The sequence below is a fragment of the Jaculus jaculus genome, chromosome 5 (assembly GCF_020740685.1).
Source record: "Jaculus jaculus isolate mJacJac1 chromosome 5, mJacJac1.mat.Y.cur, whole genome shotgun sequence".
Taxonomy (NCBI): Eukaryota; Metazoa; Chordata; class Mammalia; order Rodentia; family Dipodidae; genus Jaculus; species Jaculus jaculus.
The window spans coordinates 107938672-107956504 of record NC_059106.1 but is presented as its reverse complement, the minus strand read 5'-3'; the positions used below and the strand labels follow the sequence as shown (position 1 = coordinate 107956504).

Below are 17833 nucleotides of genomic sequence, written 5' to 3'. Positions count from 1 at the left end.
AGGCACTTGACTGCAATGCCTAACCACCTGGGTTTGATTTCCCAGTACCCATATAAAGCCCGATGCACAAAGTGGCACGTGCATCTTGAGTTTATTTGCAGTGGCTGGAGGCCCTGGCATGCCTATTCTCTCTGATTCTCTTCTCTCCGTTTACAAATAAACAAATAAATAAATATTAAACCCTCCCTGCAAATAAAAAAAAATAAATAAGGGCTGGAGAGATGCCTCAGCAGTTAAAGCCCTTGCCTGCAAAGCCTAGCAACAGAGGATGATTCCCCAGTACCCATATTAAGTCAGATGCACCAAGTGGCACATGCATCTGGAGTTCATTTGCAGTAGCTGGAGGCCCTAGCATGCCCATTCATTCTCATGCATATTCTCTTTCTCTCTCTCTCCCCCATGCAAATAAATAAATAAAAAATTAAAAAAATATTTAAAAAATACAAGCCCCAGAGCTGGGGAGATGATTCAGCCACTAAGAGTGCTTGCCATGCAAACACGAGGGCTGAGAAGACATGATTCACCCTGAGTTCAGTCACCCAACACCCATGTAAGCAGCCATGTATCTGTGACCCTAGTTCTGTGGGTGGCAGAGGAAAGAGAATCACTGGGGCTCACTGGTCAGCCAGTTCAACTGAAAACAGTAGCTCCAGATTCCATGGATGGGTGATAGATAACAATGGCTCAAGCTCTCCTTTGGCCTCTACATGTGTGCATGGGTTGTTCACATCTGCATAAACACACCCAGACACACACCACACACACTGCATACCCTCTCAAAAAAAATAGGTCTGTTTATGTCCATTTAGGTCCCGGTACAAGCAGTATTACTTATAGGTATGAAGCACAGGAGTCCCCAGCTTGACAGTAGTTTAATTTGGGATATTTTGACTTTACAATGTTGCATAATGATATACATTCAATAGAAACCATGCTTCAGGTTTTGGACTTGGAACTTTTTCCAGATGGAAACATGCTACACAATCCTCTCATGATGCCAGAAGGCAGCTCTGAGTTGCAGCCCACAAACACTCCCATGATCATGAGGACAAACAGCCAACACTGTGGTGGGCTGTGTTCCCAGGTTAAATATATATACTGTGTGTTCAACTTAAGATACTTTTGAAGTCTGATGCATTTATTAGGATATTACCCATAAGTTGAGGAGGCTGAGAGTGTAGATTGAGCCTGAATTCTGAAACTGAGCAGCCTTGGGTTGGCAGAGTCTTGCATAGTGGCCTTGGGCAAATCAACCTGAGTCCAGGTCCTGTAAAATGGGAATATCAATAGGATGCTGATAGGCTAGACCAGGCTCACATTCCTGTTCCTTGGACTTACTTTTGTGGCCAAGAAGGAAGAATGGGTCATAACTGATACATTTATAACATGTTGGCAGATGACACAATTCCTAAGAGTGGGGTAGGCAATTCTCAGGAGAGGAGCACTGGACAGATCAAGGTTTAGCACAGTGAATAATGAAGGTCTGGTTTCAGCCTTCAGAGTCACCAGACTGCTCCCTAGGAACCAACCCTGCAAGACTTTCAAGCTCTAGCATGATGCCAGGCCCTATAGGTTCTCATATACCCATCATTTAGCTGAATTATTACATTAGTCAGCCAACAGTCTGAATTAGCCCCTCATTTTTCTTGAGTTGGGCATGGAACTCAGGGCCTCATGCATTCTAAGCACATAACTCTCCTACTGTGCTACACCCTCAGTCCACGTCTGCACTATTAAAAATGAGTTACAGCTGGGTGTGGTGGCGCACGCCTTTAATCCCAGCACTGCAGAGGCGGAGGTGGAGGCAGAGGCAGGAGGATCACTGTGAGTTCAAGGCCACCCTGAGACTCCATAGTGAATTCCAGGTCAGCATGGGCTACAGTGTGACACTACCTTGAAAAAACAAAAGCAAACAAACAAACAAAAAAAAGAGGCCAGGTGTGGTGGCACATGCCTTTTCTTTGAGGTAGGGTTGCACACTAGCTCAGGCTGACCTGGAATTCACTATGTGGTCTCAGGGTGGCCTCAAACTCACAGTGATCCTCCTACCCCTGCCTCCTGAGTACTGGGATTAAAGGTGTGCGCCACCAATGCCTGGCCTGTTTTTGGGTTTTTTTTTTTTCAAGGTAGGGTCTCATTCTAGCCCAGGCTTATCTGGAATTCACTCTTTAGTTTCAGACTGGCCTCGAACTCATGATGATCCTCCTACCTCTGCCTCCTGAGTGCTGGGATTAAAGGTGTGCACCACCATGCCTGGCTGTTTTGCTTTTTGAGATATCATTTCACTATCTGGCTGAGGACTGGCTATGTAGAACAGGTTGGCCTTGAACTTATGGTGATCTTTCTGTCCTCCTCCCCTACCCCAAATGCTGGCATTACAAGAATGTGCCCCCACGCCCCAGTTATATTTCTTGTTTTCTGAAATAGGGTCTCTCTTTGTAGTCCAGGCTGACCTTGAACTCACAATCTTCCTGCCTTAAGCCTCCTGAGGGCTGGAATTATAAATCTGTATCACAGATTTATAACTGTGTCACAGCTGATAAGGAACTAGATTCTCTTTTAGTCTGGTATGTTTTATACCAAAGATTAATGTTTCAACAAATCAATGCAGCCTTCAGACCAGTGTTTGCTATTTGGCTTTACTTTATAAAAATACACAACTTAAATACATATGACACTCTGTATACAAGACATAAATAGCTGGTAGACTTAACATTTTCAGTTATTTCAACAACAAAAAATATGTAAATTACCATGTAAGAGCAAAGGGTTTGCTGATTAACTCTGCATTCACAGTCAAAGGGGAGAATGCCCAGGGAGCAATCAATGGCAGAAGTTAACCCACAGTGTCCAGCTTTCCAACAGAAGTCATCCTACTTAGAGCCTGTGTTGCACTGCTTAGTACTGCACTGCTTATTAGATAGTCTCACTTATCTGCATCACAAGTGAGAACTTTTGTCTTCTCTAGAATGGTTAGTGGAAAAAAAATCCATGTCCAAGTGGTACTGTGTCTTAAAATTGTGCTCAATACCAAGTATGAGAAGTATGAACTACTCTTCATTCTACAGCTTGCGAATGAAATTAGTAACTCTATCGTGCAGCTAAACTCATTTTCAAAAGTTAAAAAAAATATGCTAGCTGACTTAACAGTGAGCTCCACGGGATGCAGAGTAGGTGGCATTCCCCAGCCTACTGAGCTGAACAGAAAGAGCTATGTCACTATCAAAGGCAATATGCACAGGGCACCTCCTAACTAACTTGAGATGGAAATCCTTCCCTGTCCTTTGGTGACTGTCACCATTCTGGGAAGAATCAGCCACTTCTTGACTCCTCTGGTGAGCTTTCGGCCATCTAGCTGCCTCACTTATGGCTCATTTCACTGAGACAATTAGGTGCCAATTTATGGTTTGGCACCTAATTATAAATAAATATTTGCCAACTGAGAATTCAATATGTAAAAACACAACTAGAGCAAGTTTCCTGAGGCAAATGTAAGCATGAAAGAATGATGTGTGAGCTATAGAAGGACAATAATTTATCTTGAGATGCAACATAAAGCCCGCCAGGTCTGGACTTTCAAATTAACAAGCTAGTAAAGTCAAGGACACATTTATATGAAGAAATAAAGTGACAGTGCTTAAGTAAACGTAACACTGATGGTTAAGAATATCAATTCAAAAGGAGGCACAAAAAAAGAGAAACAAAAGGAGGGTGTATACTTTAAAGTTCTTAGGTGGGTTGGAAGATGTATTAGAAATGTCTCCAGGGAATTCGAACACATTTAAGAAGTGTTGCTTCTTGGTGACACAGATGTGGAAGACATGGCTTTTCTTTAATAATAGCAGTTCAAACTTTTTATTCTTTTTTGCAAAATAAGATCCTTCATAAAAACTTAACAGCCATTGGAATGATTCTGCTAGCTGTGACTCTCACTGATGTACTTAACTGGCTGACGAGTTTTTAATAAGGTAGAATGACAAAGCACACACCTGCACCAAGAGGCACAATTAATGCATAGAGGTCTGGAAAGTGTTGCCTAAAGTCAGTACCCAGACTACTTTTCATTGCAAAGCATACTTCGTTATGTATGCCTTCATGTTCTGTTGCTGGGCAATAGAAATCAGTAACATTTTAGGATCCTGAGGTTCAACCTTCCCATTTTATTCCTGTGACATAAATGCAGTAGTATATGGTGCTGCCCTGAAGGTGAATAATGAAGGTGTTGGAACCTGGATCTCAAGACCTAAGAATCAAGTCCAGGCTACATTTCAAAAGTCATACTGAAGGATATGAGTGAAACACTAGAGAGCTCTCTCTGCTGTAACTGTTCATCTGCACAATGGAGCTGCATGAGGTGAGTGGGTATTTAACAACCAGGTTGAAAACAAGTCCCAGCTGTCAGCTGGGCCATCCCTGAGTATGCTCAGGAAACTGCTCAGTCAATCTGGGATGACAATACCATGCACAATCCCTCATCCACATGGCTCCTACATTCTGCTGCAAGAACAGACTGATAATGAAATACTTTAAGCATGAGGAAGACCTAAAGCAAAATTTGTGTCAAAAAGAACTGAGTTGGGGTTCTATAATACCAGAAGCTAATTTAAGAAGCAGAGGAAAATCCCAGAATAAATTATATCATCGTCTCCTTATACCAAATCTCAATTCATGAAAACCAGCATTTCTTTTTTCTTTTTCTTTGTCTTTTTGTTTTTCAAGGTAGGGTCTCACTCTGGCCCAGGCTAATCTGGAATTTACTATGTAGTCTCAGGGTGGCCTCAAACTCACAGTGATCCTCGTACCTCTGCCTCCCAAGTGCTGGGATTAAAACAAACAAACAAACAAACAAACAAAAAAACCAGGCCACGCCTGGCAACTAGTATTTCTTATCATCCATATACAAACTTATATTGTAGGGCAATGCTCAGGTTTCTGATGACAAACTCCAGGCAGCTGAGCACAGCCACAAAAAGTGAGGCTCCTTTGGAGAAGCGCACAGTCCAGAAGACTGCATGGCTTACGTTAATAAGAAAGTAGCTTTGCCTCTTAGGTAATAAAGATGTGAAGTAATATGAAATAGGTATTTAAGTCACAAACTAGCAACATTTTATATACTTCAAAGCTCCTGTTAGTACAGGTGGGTATAGCTAAAAATATAATGAGATAGGGGACAGAATGAATCAAGTAATGAGGCTGGTAATGTAAGTGCTGAGAAATGCGCATACAATACGTAATCTTCATCCGCCACTTGTGTACCAAGGTGGAGACTATGGTGAGGATGCAGTTTTCTATGCAAAATGAGTTTTCATAATTGTAATTTTTAAATGCTATTATTCAGGAATGTTGAGCCCAAACAGAAACTAGATTCTGCCTTACACAGGCCCAAGATATCTCACTACCTCTCCCAAAGGATTCACACTTGTCTATGGTCAGCTAGGCCTATGGAAAAACTGAGAATTCAAGTAGATCTAGTTGGTGGCAGATGCGGGCTATAAACATAAAGGTGGGAAAAAGAGGAGAAAGAGTGACACTGATGAGAAAATAAGAGGCTGGCTTGTTGAAGACTATCTTCCCATCTGCTGGTGGGAATAGTGCAGAAAAAGGTCAAAGGTGTCTCTCTCTCTCTTTTTTTTTTTTCCAAGGCAGGGTCTTCCTCTAGCCCAGGCTGACCTGGAATTCACTATGTAGTCTCAGGGTGGCCTTGAACTCAAGGTGATCCTCCTACCTCTGCGTCCCGAGTGCTGGGATTAAAGGAGTGCGCCACCACTCCTGGCTCGGGACACAGTATTTCTAAGGCAAGGCAAAGGCCTGTTAATGCAGGAGGGGCTGCTAGCTCTTGCCTGTACCTAGCCTCTCCAATTACCGCCAAAATTTCTCTAAATCAGCTGTGTCTCCCCCTGGTGGTTAAAGAAGAGAAGATAGTCAATATCCTAAAAGAGTAGGTCAACTCAGAACTGGGTCACCTCATTCCACTCTTCCTCTGGGCTGCTAGAGTTTACTAATTTAAATTTGAAGTTTTGTTTGCTTTTCTGTCTTTCTTTTTCTTTTTCCTCTTTTTGAGAGTGTCTTGCATATAACCCAAGCTGGTCTCAAAACTCTTGGTTCTCCTGCCTCAGCCTCCTGCTGAGATTAAAGGCACATACCACTATACCTAGCTACCAACTATAGATTTATAATTGAAATACCAGCAAAGGAACACATTGTAAAAGAATCTACTTGCTTATAAAGTGACACTAGCCTCCAGGGGCTTGGATGTTATCTTTGTGTGTGTGTGTGTGTGTATCCAATTCATTTATTTATTTATTTACTAGAGACAGAGAGTAAGTGAGAATGGGCATGCCAGGGCCTCTAGCCACTGCAAACTAATTCCAGATGCTTGCGCCACTATGTGCATCTGGATTACGTGGGACCTGGCGTATCGAAATGGGGTCCTTAGGCTTCACATGCTAAGCCATCTCTCCAGCCTGCATGTTATCTATTTTTGTTTTCTTTCCTGTTTTTTTTTTTTTTTTTTTTTTTTTTTGAGTTAGGGTCTCACTCTGGCCCAGGCTGACCTGGAATTCACTATGGAGTCTCAGGGTGGCCTCGAGCTCACAGCGATCCTCCTACCTCTGCCTCCCGAGTGCTGGGATTAAAGGCGTGCGCCACCACGCCCGGCTCCTGTTTTTTCTTTTTCTTAGTTTCTTTTTATTTTTGAGGTAAGTTCTCACTCTAGTCCAGGCTGGCCTCAACCTCATAGCCTTCCTCCTACCTTTGCCTCTAGAGTGGTATTGAAGGTGTAGGCTACCACACCCAGCTTTTGTCTCCTTTGGTGCAGTAGGAAAGAAGGGTGGGAAGGATGGAAGGAGGAAAGGAGGGGTCCTGCTGTCCTGCCTATCCTCTCTAGAAACGTCATGGACTTTCCCAAGCGAAGTGCCTAGGGGATGCTACAGAGCTTACAAATGAGAAATGAGAACAAAACTAAAGTTATCTAGCAATAAGAAATGAGCTCTGGTGCATAAGAGATGTGTAATTCTCCTCACTGCTTACAAATGCAGGTCATCTCACTCTAAAATGCCTACAAGATGGTTAACAGGCCTCCAAATCCTTAATTTTTAAATGGAAGGACATGAATGCACAGAGCAGCGAGCACGTGTGAGGAATCCATGCTGGGTATTTCACTTCAAGGAAAATCTGTGTGCACTTGAATAGGCCCTCGCCTGTTGTTGGCTCATCCTTCTACTTGATGTTTTTCAGGAGGGCTGTTCGGGCGTTCACAACTGCTTTGAAGGCATCTTCGCTACCAGGTGCCACACATTTGTCAGGGTGAAGGAGCACGGCAAGTTTCCGGTAGGCTTTATTGACTTCCTCCCTGCAAAAAGCAGCCATACATACTCTGTCAGTAACTGGGTCAGCCCAACCCCTAAACGGATGCACATACTATTTCTTGCATAGGCTTATACTAAATAACTATTCCTTTTATCAAAGGTAGAAAAGTCTAAAAGAAGAGAAAACAAGCCAAAAAAAATGAGTAGATGATATACATGGAAAAAATACAATGTAAAATGCTGCAATGAAGCCAGACAGCTCTGGGCACCTAATGGGTACAAAGCAAACTTTAAAAAAAAAATAATTTATTTATATGAGAGAGGGGGGGGGTGCAGATAGAGAGAATGGGTGCACCAAGGCCTCCAGCCACTGCAAACAAACTCCAGATACATGTACCACCTGTGCACCTGGCTTATGTGGGTCCTGGGGAATTGAGCCTGGGGTCGTTGGCTTTGCAGGCAAGCACCTTAACTGCTAAGCCATTTCTTCAGCCTCAACTTATTTATTCTTTTTAATTATTCTTTTTAAACTTTTTTATTTATTTGAGAGAAAGAGGTAGAGAGAGAATGGGCATGTCAGGGCCTCTAGCCACTCTGCAGATGAACTCCAGATACATGTTCCACTTTGTGCATCTGGCTTTACATGGGTACTGGGGCATCAAATCTGGATCCTCAGGCTTTGCAGGCAAGCTCCTCAACTGCTGATCCATCTCTCCAGCCTAGATGCAAGTTATTTAAAATAAGCAGGAACTAGAATCCTCATTTCTGCCAGGGGAATAGCACTGTCAGCATGGATCAGGAGTGACCAGTGGCTATTTGCTCCACTGGCTGGCACTGGACAGAAGGAGAATGCCGCACAAAGGGCTAGGATGGTGTCCTTCTGTTTGGTTGCTGATGCATAACTATATACCATGGCCCCTGTTCTTTCACCCTGAGCCACACCTCATAGTTGACTCACTCTGGGATGCCACTGGGAATCTTGAGTCCAGGTCAGCCATGGAAGGAAACCTTATAGAAGTTTCCCTGATACCAGGACAGGGCACTGCCCACACTCACTCTGAACACTGAGTCCCTCAAAGTTCTTTGGAGCAGGGGGTGGTGGGAGGTGTATTTGAAGTCATTCAATTAATATATGTATGTATGTATGTATGTATGTATGTGTGTGTGTGTGTGTGTGTATATATATGTATATATATATATATATACACACTTTTTTATTGACAACTATTATAGACAACAAACCATGGTATTTCCCTCCCCAAGCAAACTTTTTAAAAAATATATTTATTATTATTTATTTATTTGACAGAGAAAGAGGGAGAGAGTGAGAGGGAGAGAATGGGCATGCCAGGGCCTCCGGCCACTGCAAATGAACTCCAGGTGCATGGGCCCCCTTGTGCATCTGGCTAATGTGGGTCCTGGGGAATCAAGCCTTGAACTGGGGTCCTTAGGCTTCATAGGCAAGCACTTAACCGCTAAGTCATGTCTCTAGCCCCCAAAGCAAATTTTTGCTGACTGAAGAAATGAGGGTCTGAGGTACCAGGGAAGGACCTAATCACAAAAACCTTCTGGAAGAAGGAACACCTGGGACAGTACAGGGTGGGGATTCAGAGCACCAGAACGAGAACTGACAAGAGGCCAGGAGTGCAGTTTGAGGAGCGTTCCACTAGGAACAGCCAGAGAGGCAGGGACCATCAAGGAAGGACCTTGAAAGTAAAACAACAAAAATTCCCTTGATTTGATCAACAGCAATGTAAGAGTAGATGTATTATGAGCTGGATATGGTGGCACACGCCTTTAATCCCAGCACTCGGGACGCAAAGGTAGGAGGATCACCATGAGTTCGAGGTCACCCTGAGACTACATAGTGAATTCCAGGTCAGCCTAGGCTAGAGTGAGACCCTAACTCAAAAAACAAACAAACAAAAAAAAAGGGACTGGAGAGATGGCTTAGTGGTTAAGTGCTTGCCTGTGAGGCCTAAGGACCCTGGTTCGAGGCTCGATTCCTCATGACCCACGTTAGCCAGATGCACAAGGGGGCGCATGCGTCTGGAGTTCGTTTTCAGTGGCAGGAGGCCCTGGCACACCCATTCTCTCTTTCTCTCTGTGTCTGTTGCTCTCAAATAACTAAATAAAAATGAACAAAAAAATAAAAAAATAAAGAGTAGATGTGTTATGTCAAATGGCATGGGGAACACCAACCCAAGCCTGAGAGCCTGAGCTCAGATGGGGGCATCTGGAGGAGCATGCCAGGGCAGAGAGCATCATAAACAAGAAGAAGTTGTGGCTGAGCTGAACATCCAGGTGGAGAAGATAAAGGAGAAGGGGCTAAAGTGAGCCCAGGGTCCTGATGGTCTGCCTGAGAGACATCTGGAGATGTTTGATCTCTTTCCCATTCCGGCTCTTCTCATCCTCATGTGCCAGCCTTTGCAAGCAAACATGCAAACACACACACGTATATATTATTTATTTGGGGGAGGACAGAGACAGAGAGAGACAGAGAGAATGGGTGCACGAGGGCCACCAGCCACTGCAAACAAACTCCAGATGCATACACCACTTTGTGCATCTGGCTTTACATGGTTACTGGGGAACTGAACCTGGGTCATTAGGCTTTGCAGGCAAGTACCTTGACCAATGAGCCATCTCTCAAACCCAGGTTATTTCTTCCTTTTTGAGAGAGAGAGAGAGAGAGAGAGAGAGAGAGAGAGAGAGAGAGAGAGAGAGAGGAGAGAGAGAATGAACCAGGACCTTCAGCTGCTATGAATGAACTGAAGATGCAAGCGCCCCTTATGTGCATGTGCGACATTGCGTGCTTGTATGTACGTCTGGCTTATGTGGGACCTGGAGATTTGAGCGTGAGTTCTTAGGGTTTGCAGGCAAATGCCTTAACCAGTAAGCCCCCAAATTGTTTCTTTAAAAATCCTCTAAGTTGGGTGTGGTGGTGCATGCCTTTAATCCCAGCACTTGGGAGGCAGAGGTAGGAGGACTGCCAGAAGTTCAAGACCACCCTGAGACTACATAGTGAATTCTAGGTCAGCCTGAGCTATAGTGAGACCCTACCTCTAAAAAAGAGACTCTCTGTCCCTGGGGCAGGTATCTGCCTCCTCTCAAAGGGAGGCCTAGGCATGGCTGGAAGAACCACTGCTTCCCGAGGAGCACATGTGGGCTCACTGCTGTGCCTGGCCTCTACACTGACTGCCTTTCAAGATATCTAGGCATAGGAGAGACTCTTAAGGGAAAGTTTTGAAGAAATAAGACTGATTCAGGTATGTCATCAATATATATATAGATATATATTTTTAAAAATTTTTAAATTTTTTTATTTATTCGAGAGCGACAGACACAGAGAGAAAGACAGATAGAGGGAGAGAGAGAGAATGGGCGCGCCAGGGCTTCCAGCCTCTGCAAACGAAGTCGAGACGCGTGCGCCCCCTTGTGCATCTGGCTAACGTGGGACCTGGGGAACCGAGCCTCGAACCAGGGTCCTTAGGCTTCACAGGCAAGCGCTTAACCGCTAAGCCATCTCTCCAGCCTGTCATCAATATATTAATAGTATGGAAGATAAAGATTTTTTTATATCAAGAACTATAAATATAGCCAGGTGTGGTGGCACACACCTTGAATCCTAGCACTTGGGTAGTAGGATCACTGTGAGTTTGAGGCCACCCTTAGGCTACATAGTGAATTCCAGGTCAGCCTGGAGTAGAGTGAGACCCTACCTCAAAAAACAAAAAAATTCAGTGCCAGGGATGGGACACTGTCCAGTGGGTTGTTGGCCAGGGAGGTCCCTGATGCCCCCTAACATTATAGACCATTGCCAAGGCTCTTGGTTTCCCACCATGAATAGATGTTACAACCCTATTGCTGAAGACTCCACATGCTTGGGCTGCAAAGTCACTGAGAAGTCCTGCTGGAACTGAGCTGAAAACCTCCTTCATGCAGATCAGCTCACAGAAAGCTGGACAAACCTATGCTGTATGCAGCTCCATGGGAGAGATAGGTCATCAGTGGAAATAAGTAACAGTGGACACTACAAGCCTTAAGTTCAGCCAGTCAGGCCAAATGAGTCAATGGGTGCAATAGTGGCATGTCTGTTATGAGGGAAGCCAGCCACCCTCTAATTGGACTGGAGGCCTGCTCCATGGGAAGGAACACACGCCAGGTACTGAAAACCTGTAAGAGGGAAAATCATGAGCCCTAGGGGTGTAATGCCTGCTGGTATCTGGCCAAATACATATATTATGTATACCAAACTGTCTAAGCACTTCTCTTAATGTTCATACCCATATACTAATGCTACTCTCAGTTTTGGTTAAAGAACATTTTCTTTTCAGATGGTGGTGACCACTGCGGTGACTCAAAAGGCACCATAGTGCTGAGAAGAAGTGACAGAGGGCACAATACTGAAACATCACTACCACACCTTCCAAAGTTCAGAGTCCACTGCAAAAGAGGTGGTGGAATGAATGTAAGAGCCACAGGAAGGGTAGAACTCCTTATAATGCACTCTTCCAGATACAAAATGGCCTGGATATTCATGACCTAGCAGTGCCTAATTCTACGTACACAAGACCATCATAATAGGAAGAAAAATGACACATCATAATAAAAGAATAACTGATTGCGAGGGGAGAAGGGATATGATGGAGAGTGGAGTTATGAAGGGGAAAGTGGTGACGGGAGGGAATTATCGTGATTTATTGTCTAAAAATATGGAAGTTGTCAGTAAAAATAAATTTTAAAAATAAAATTAAATATCTTTTCTCCCCCCCAAGGTAGGGTCTTGTTCTAGCCCAGGCTGACCCCAAACTCAATGTACAGTCTCAGGGTGGCTTCAAACTCATGATGATCCTCCTACCTCTGCCTCCTAATTGATTAAAGACATGTGCCACCATGCCTACCTAAAATATCTTTTTTGTTTGTTTTTGTCCTTGGAAGGTAGGGTCTCACTCTAGCCCCAGCTGACCTGGAATTCACTATGTAGTCCCAGCGTGGCTTCGAACTCACGGTGATCCTCCTACCTCTGCCTCCCGAGTGCTGGGATTAAAGGCATGTGCCATCACACTGGGCTTCCGGCTAAAATATCTTAATAAATAAAGTTATAGTTCATAATAATAGACCAGTGTCACTTGGAGATGACATGGAAACATTTAGAATGAGACTATGCAGTATAAAAAAGACACTTAAAGTCACCAGTAAACTTTGTGCTATAAACATGAGTTAATCTCAATCCTTTCATAAATTCTAAATGTTCTAAATAAACCTGGTGAGTGAACGGTGACATGTGACAGCATTGCTTTTTCGTTACCCTCCTTCCTTCTGGACAAGAAGATATGCTAACATGAGATGAACATGGAGAAGACAGGATAAATGTTTTTGATGCTGACAAAGCAACTTTAAGAAAATGTTCCTTTTGTGGAAGTCAAGATGAGAAACTAGGCTGGGAGTAGTGGCACATATCTTTAATTGCAGCATTAAGAAGGCTGAAGCAGGAGAACTGCAGTGAGTGCCAGGTCAGCCTAGGCTAAAGTGGACCCCAACTCAGAAAATCCAATAAAAAGACAGAAATTATATATGACAGGAGGAGTGCAGGGAGGAGAGCTATGAAAAGAAAGCAGGAGAGGGGCAGGAGAGATGGCTTAGTGATTGAGGCACTTGGCTACAAAGCCTTAAGGACCCATGTTCCACTCTCAAGGGCCCACATAAGCCAGATGCATGAGGACACAGCGTGCAAGGTCACACGTGTGCATTAGATGACACATGAGTTTGGAGTTGGATTGCACTGGCTGGAGGACTTGGTGTGCCAACTCTCTTTCACACATTAAATTAAACTACAAAAAGTGAAAGTAGAGGAAGAGCACAGGGAGGAGAGAGGCGAGGAGAAAGCAGGAGGGGAGGGGCGCAGGGAGGAGAGCGGCGAGGAGAAAGCAGGAGGGGAGGGGCGCAGGGAGGTGAGAGGCGGGGAGAAAGCAGGAGGGGAGGGGCGCAGGGAGGAGAGAGGCGGGAGAAAGCAGGAGGGGAGGGGCGCAGGGAGGAGAGAGGCGAGGAGAAAGCAGGAGGGGAGGGGCGCAGGGAGGAGAGAGGCGGGGAGAAAGCAGGAGGGGAGGGGCGCAGGGAGGAGAGAGGCGGGAGAAAGCAGGAGGGGAGGGGCGCAGGGAGGAGAGAGGCGCGGAGAAAGCAGGAGGGGAGGGGCGCAGGGAGGAGAGAGGCGGGAGAAAGCAGGAGGGGAGGGGCGCAGGGAGGTGAGAGGTGGGGAGAAAGCAGGAGGGGAGGGGCGCAGGGAGGAGAGAGGCGAGGAGAAAGCAGGAGGGGAGGGGCGCAGGGAGGAGAGAGGCGGGAGAAAGCAGGAGGGGAGGGGCGCAGGGAGGTGAGAGGTGGGGAGAAAGCAGGAGGGGAGGGGCGCAGGGAGGAGAGAGGCGGGGAGAAAGCAGGAGGGGAGGGGCGCAGGGAGGAGAGAGGCGGGGAGAGAAAGCAGGAGGGGAGGGGCGCAGGGAGGAGAGAGGCGGGGAGAAAGCAGGAGGGGAGGGGCGCAGGGAGGAGAGAGGCGGGGAGAAAGCAGGAGGGGAGGGGCGCAGGGAGGAGAGAGGCGGGGAGAGAAAGCAGGAGGGGAGGGCGCAGGGAGGAGAGAGGCGGGGAGAAAGCAGGAGGGGAAGGGCGCAGGGAGGAGAGAGGCGGGGAGAAAGCAGGAGGGGAGGGGCGCAGGGAGGAGAGAGGCGGGGAGAGAAAGCAGGAGGGGAGGGGCGCAGGGAGGAGAGAGGCGGGGAGAAAGCAGGAGGGGAGGGGCGCAGGGAGGAGAGAGGCGGGGAGAGAAAGCAGGAGGGGAGGGGCGCAGGGAGGAGAGAGGCGGAGAGAAAGCAGGAGGGGAGGGGCGCAGGGAGGAGAGAGGCGGGGAGAGAAAGCAGGAGGGGAGGGGCGCAGGGAGGAGAGAGGCGGGAGAAAGCAGGAGGGGAGGGGCGCAGGGAGGAGAGAGGCGGGGAGAAAGCAGGAGGGGAGGGGCGCAGGGAGGAGAGAGGCGGGGAGAGAAAGCAGGAGGGGAGGGCGCAGGGAGGAGAGAGGCGGGGAGAAAGCAGGAGGGGAAGGGCGCAGGGAGGAGAGAGGCGGGGAGAAAGCAGGAGGGGAGGGGCGCAGGGAGGAGAGAGGCGGGGAGAGAAAGCAGGAGGGGAGGGGCGCAGGGAGGAGAGAGGCGGGGAGAAAGCAGGAGGGGAGGGGCGCAGGGAGGAGAGAGGCGGGGAGAGAAAGCAGGAGGGGAGGGGCGCAGGGAGGAGAGAGGCGGAGAGAAAGCAGGAGGGGAGGGGCGCAGGGAGGAGAGAGGCGGGGAGAGAAAGCAGGAGGGGAGGGGCGCAGGGAGGAGAGAGGCGGGAGAAAGCAGGAGGGGAGGGGCGCAGGGAGGAGAGAGGCGGGAGAAAGCAGGAGGGGAGGGGCGCAGGGAGGAGAGAGGCGGGAGAAAGCAGGAGGGGAGGGGCGCAGGGAGGAGAGAGGCGGGGAGAAAGCAGGAGGGGAGGGGCGCAGAGAGGAGAGAGGCGGGGAGAAAGCAGGAGGGGAGGGGCGCAGGGAGGAGAGAGGCGGGGAGAGAAAGCAGGAGGGGAGGGGCGCAGGGAGGAGAGAGGCGGGGAGAGAAAGCAGGAGGGGAGGGGCGCAGGGAGGAGAGAGGCGGGGAGAAAGCAGGAGGGGAGGGGCGCAGAGAGGAGAGAGGCGGGGAGAAAGCAGGAGGGGAGGGGCGCAGGGAGGAGAGAGGCGGGGAGAAAGCAGGAGGGGAGGGGCGCAGGGAGGAGAGAGGCGGGGAGAGGAGAGAGGCGAGGAGAAAGCAGGAGGGGAGGGGCGCAGGGAGGAGAGAGGCGGGAGAAAGCAGGAGGGGAGGGGCGCAGGGAGGAGAGAGGCGGGGAGAAAGCAGGAGGGGAGGGGCGCAGGGAGGAGAGAGGCGGGGAGAAAGCAGGAGGGGAGGGGCGCAGGGAGGAGAGAGGCGGGGAGAAAGCAGGAGGGGAGGGGCGCAGGGAGGAGAGAGGCGGGGAGAAAGCAGGAGGGGAAGGGCGCAGGGAGGAGAGAGGCGGGAGAAAGCAGGCGGGGAGGGGCGCAGGGAGGAGAGAGGTGAAGAGAAGGTACTCACATACACAATGATGAAAGCTCCTCCTTAGGAATTGCCTCATCCTACTCAGCAGTAATTTACACACTGAATATTTTGTTTTCTTCTTTCTTTCTCTGCTGGAGATTGAAACTAGGACCTTGTATATGCTAGGCAACTTCTCTACCACCAAATCAAACCCCAACCTATTGTTTTTAGTTGTTGTTTTAAAAATGTAATTAATTTTTTGTACCATGGTCTGTGTATGAAGCCCAGGCTGCCTTCAAATTGGTAATCTACTGGGTTTTTCCTGAGTAAGTATTTTGGCTAAAATAAAATAACTAACATAAATCTACTAACAGATGCGCCAATAGTAGGGTTTTTGAGAAAGACAGACATAGGCAACACAATGCTCTGAAGTCAATAACCAATACTGCCTTCTGGGATCCTTGTTTGTCATTAATCTTATTGAATCTCATTTTTCCCATTTGCCAAATATGATTTTAGGATAAAATGAATGCTAAAATTTTCTTCTTTTAAAACTCTAACTTAAGAATTCTTTTTTTTTTTTTAGTTCTTTGAGGTAGGGTCTCACTCTAGCCCACACTAACCTGGAATTCACTGAATAGTTTCTGGGTGGTTTTGAATTCACAGTGATCCTTCTGCCTCTGTCTCTGCAGTGATGGCATTAAATGTGTGTACATTTTTTTTTTTTTAAGGTAGGGTCTTACTCTAACTCAGGCTGAGCTGAAATTCACTCTGTAGTCTCAGGGTGGCTGTGAGCTCACAGAGATCTTCCTACAACTGCTTTCTAAGTGCTAGAATTAAATGTGTACACATCACCATGTCCAGCAAGAATTCCTGAAAAAATTATTTTTGGCTAAGTCAACTCCAAAGTTCTTGTTCAGCACAAATGAAAGCAGAAGAAATTATTCTATAAAATGTTCATGCACAAACACGACACAGTCCTCTCAACAGTTGGTAACTGTGCCTCTGTTTTATTTCTCTGGCATTGCGTTACTTCATTGAAGCAGTCATTATGAAAGTTTCTAGCCAAACAGAAGAAAGAACATGTCTATAGCTTTAGCAACTTAGTCTTTCTCTCTGCCAGGACTCAGTGTAAGTTTCTAAAATGCTGCTCACCTTGAGGTCCCAGGCTTGACTCCCAGCATGTCCCAACTGTCTTTGCTGTTTCGAATTCTCCTAATGGTATCTGCTTGTTCTTTGGTGAAGCCAGCACTGCTACTGGTGGTAGGACGCTTACCACCATTGTCACACAAGTCGACTATGGACACATAAAAGGTCTGCGGAAGAAACAAGAATTCCTTTTAATCTCAGCATGGTGGCACATGCCTTTAATCCCAGTACTCAAGAGGCAGAGGTAGGAGGATTGTCTTGAGTTCAAGGCCATCTTGAGACTACTAGTGAATTCCAGGTTAGCCTGGACTAGAGTAAGACCCTACCTTGAAAAGACAAAAACTCCTTTTAAGCATAAAATTAATGACTTAACATATTCCAATAATTCCTAAAAGTCATGAGTAAATACATACATTGAAATTTTTTTTCTCAAAATATCTAAATATAGATTTACATACTTTTAAGTAGAAAAACTAGAAAACCTTATTTATAATTTATTAATTTGATTTTAAAAATCAAAAGCTTGGGCTGCTGGGCTGGAGAGATGGCTTAGTGGTTAAGCACTTGCCTGTGAAGCCTAAGGACCCCGGTTCAAGGCTCGATACCTCAGGACCCACGGTAGCCAGATGCACAAGGGGGCGCATGCGTCTGGAGTTCATTTGCAGTGGCTGGAGGCCCTGGCACGCCCATTCTCTCTCTCTCTCTGTCTGCCTCTTTCTCTCTCTGTCACTCTCAAATAAATAAATAAAAATAAAAAAATTTTTAATTAAAAAAAAAAGCTTGGGCTGGAGAGATGGCTTAGTGGTTAAGCATTTGCTTATGAAGCCTAAGGACCCTGGTTTGAGGCTCGATTCCCCAGGACCCACGTTAGCCAGATGCACAAGGGGGTGAATGCGTCTGGAGTTCATCTGCAGTGGCTGGAAGCCCTGGCACGCCCATTTTTTTTTTTCTCTCTCTCTCTGCCTCTTTCTTTCTCTCTCTCTCTCTGTCACTCTTCAATAAATAAAAACGAACAAAAATATTTTAAAAAAATCAAAAGCTGGGCTAGAGAGATGGCTTAGCGGTTAAGCGCTTGCCTGTGAAGCCTAAGGACCCCGGTTCAAGGCTCGATTCCCCAGGACCCATGTTAGCCTGATGCACAAGGGGGCACACACGTCTGGAGTTCGTTTGCAGTGGCTGGAGGCCCTGGTGTGCCCATTCTCTCTTTCTCTCTGCCTCTTTCTCTCTCTGTCTGTCGCTCTCAAATAAATAAAAAAAAATAAACAAAAAAAATTTAAAAATCAAGAGCTCTTCCAGGTGTGGTGGCATACACCTTTAATCCTAGCAT

At 46.7% G+C, this 17833-nt stretch overlaps 1 protein-coding gene across 2 annotated transcripts in view; it reads right to left on the bottom strand.

The window, feature by feature from the left end:
- Positions 1-890: 890 nt before the first annotated feature.
- Positions 891-17833, bottom strand: part of Dnajc27 (DnaJ heat shock protein family (Hsp40) member C27) — a 52736-nt gene continuing 35793 nt past the window's right edge. The window contains exons 6-7 of one of the 2 annotated variants that reach the window (XM_045150942.1): positions 16513-16673; positions 891-1267 (exon numbers count right to left, since the gene is read on the bottom strand). In XM_045150942.1, coding sequence (XP_045006877.1) covers positions 1150-1267; positions 16513-16673 — 279 coding nt within the window. In that variant the 3' untranslated portion in view covers positions 891-1149. Of the gene's footprint in view, positions 1268-6676; positions 7352-16512; positions 16674-17833 lie in introns of those variants that run through there. The other variant, XM_004663746.3, reaches the window with a different exon arrangement.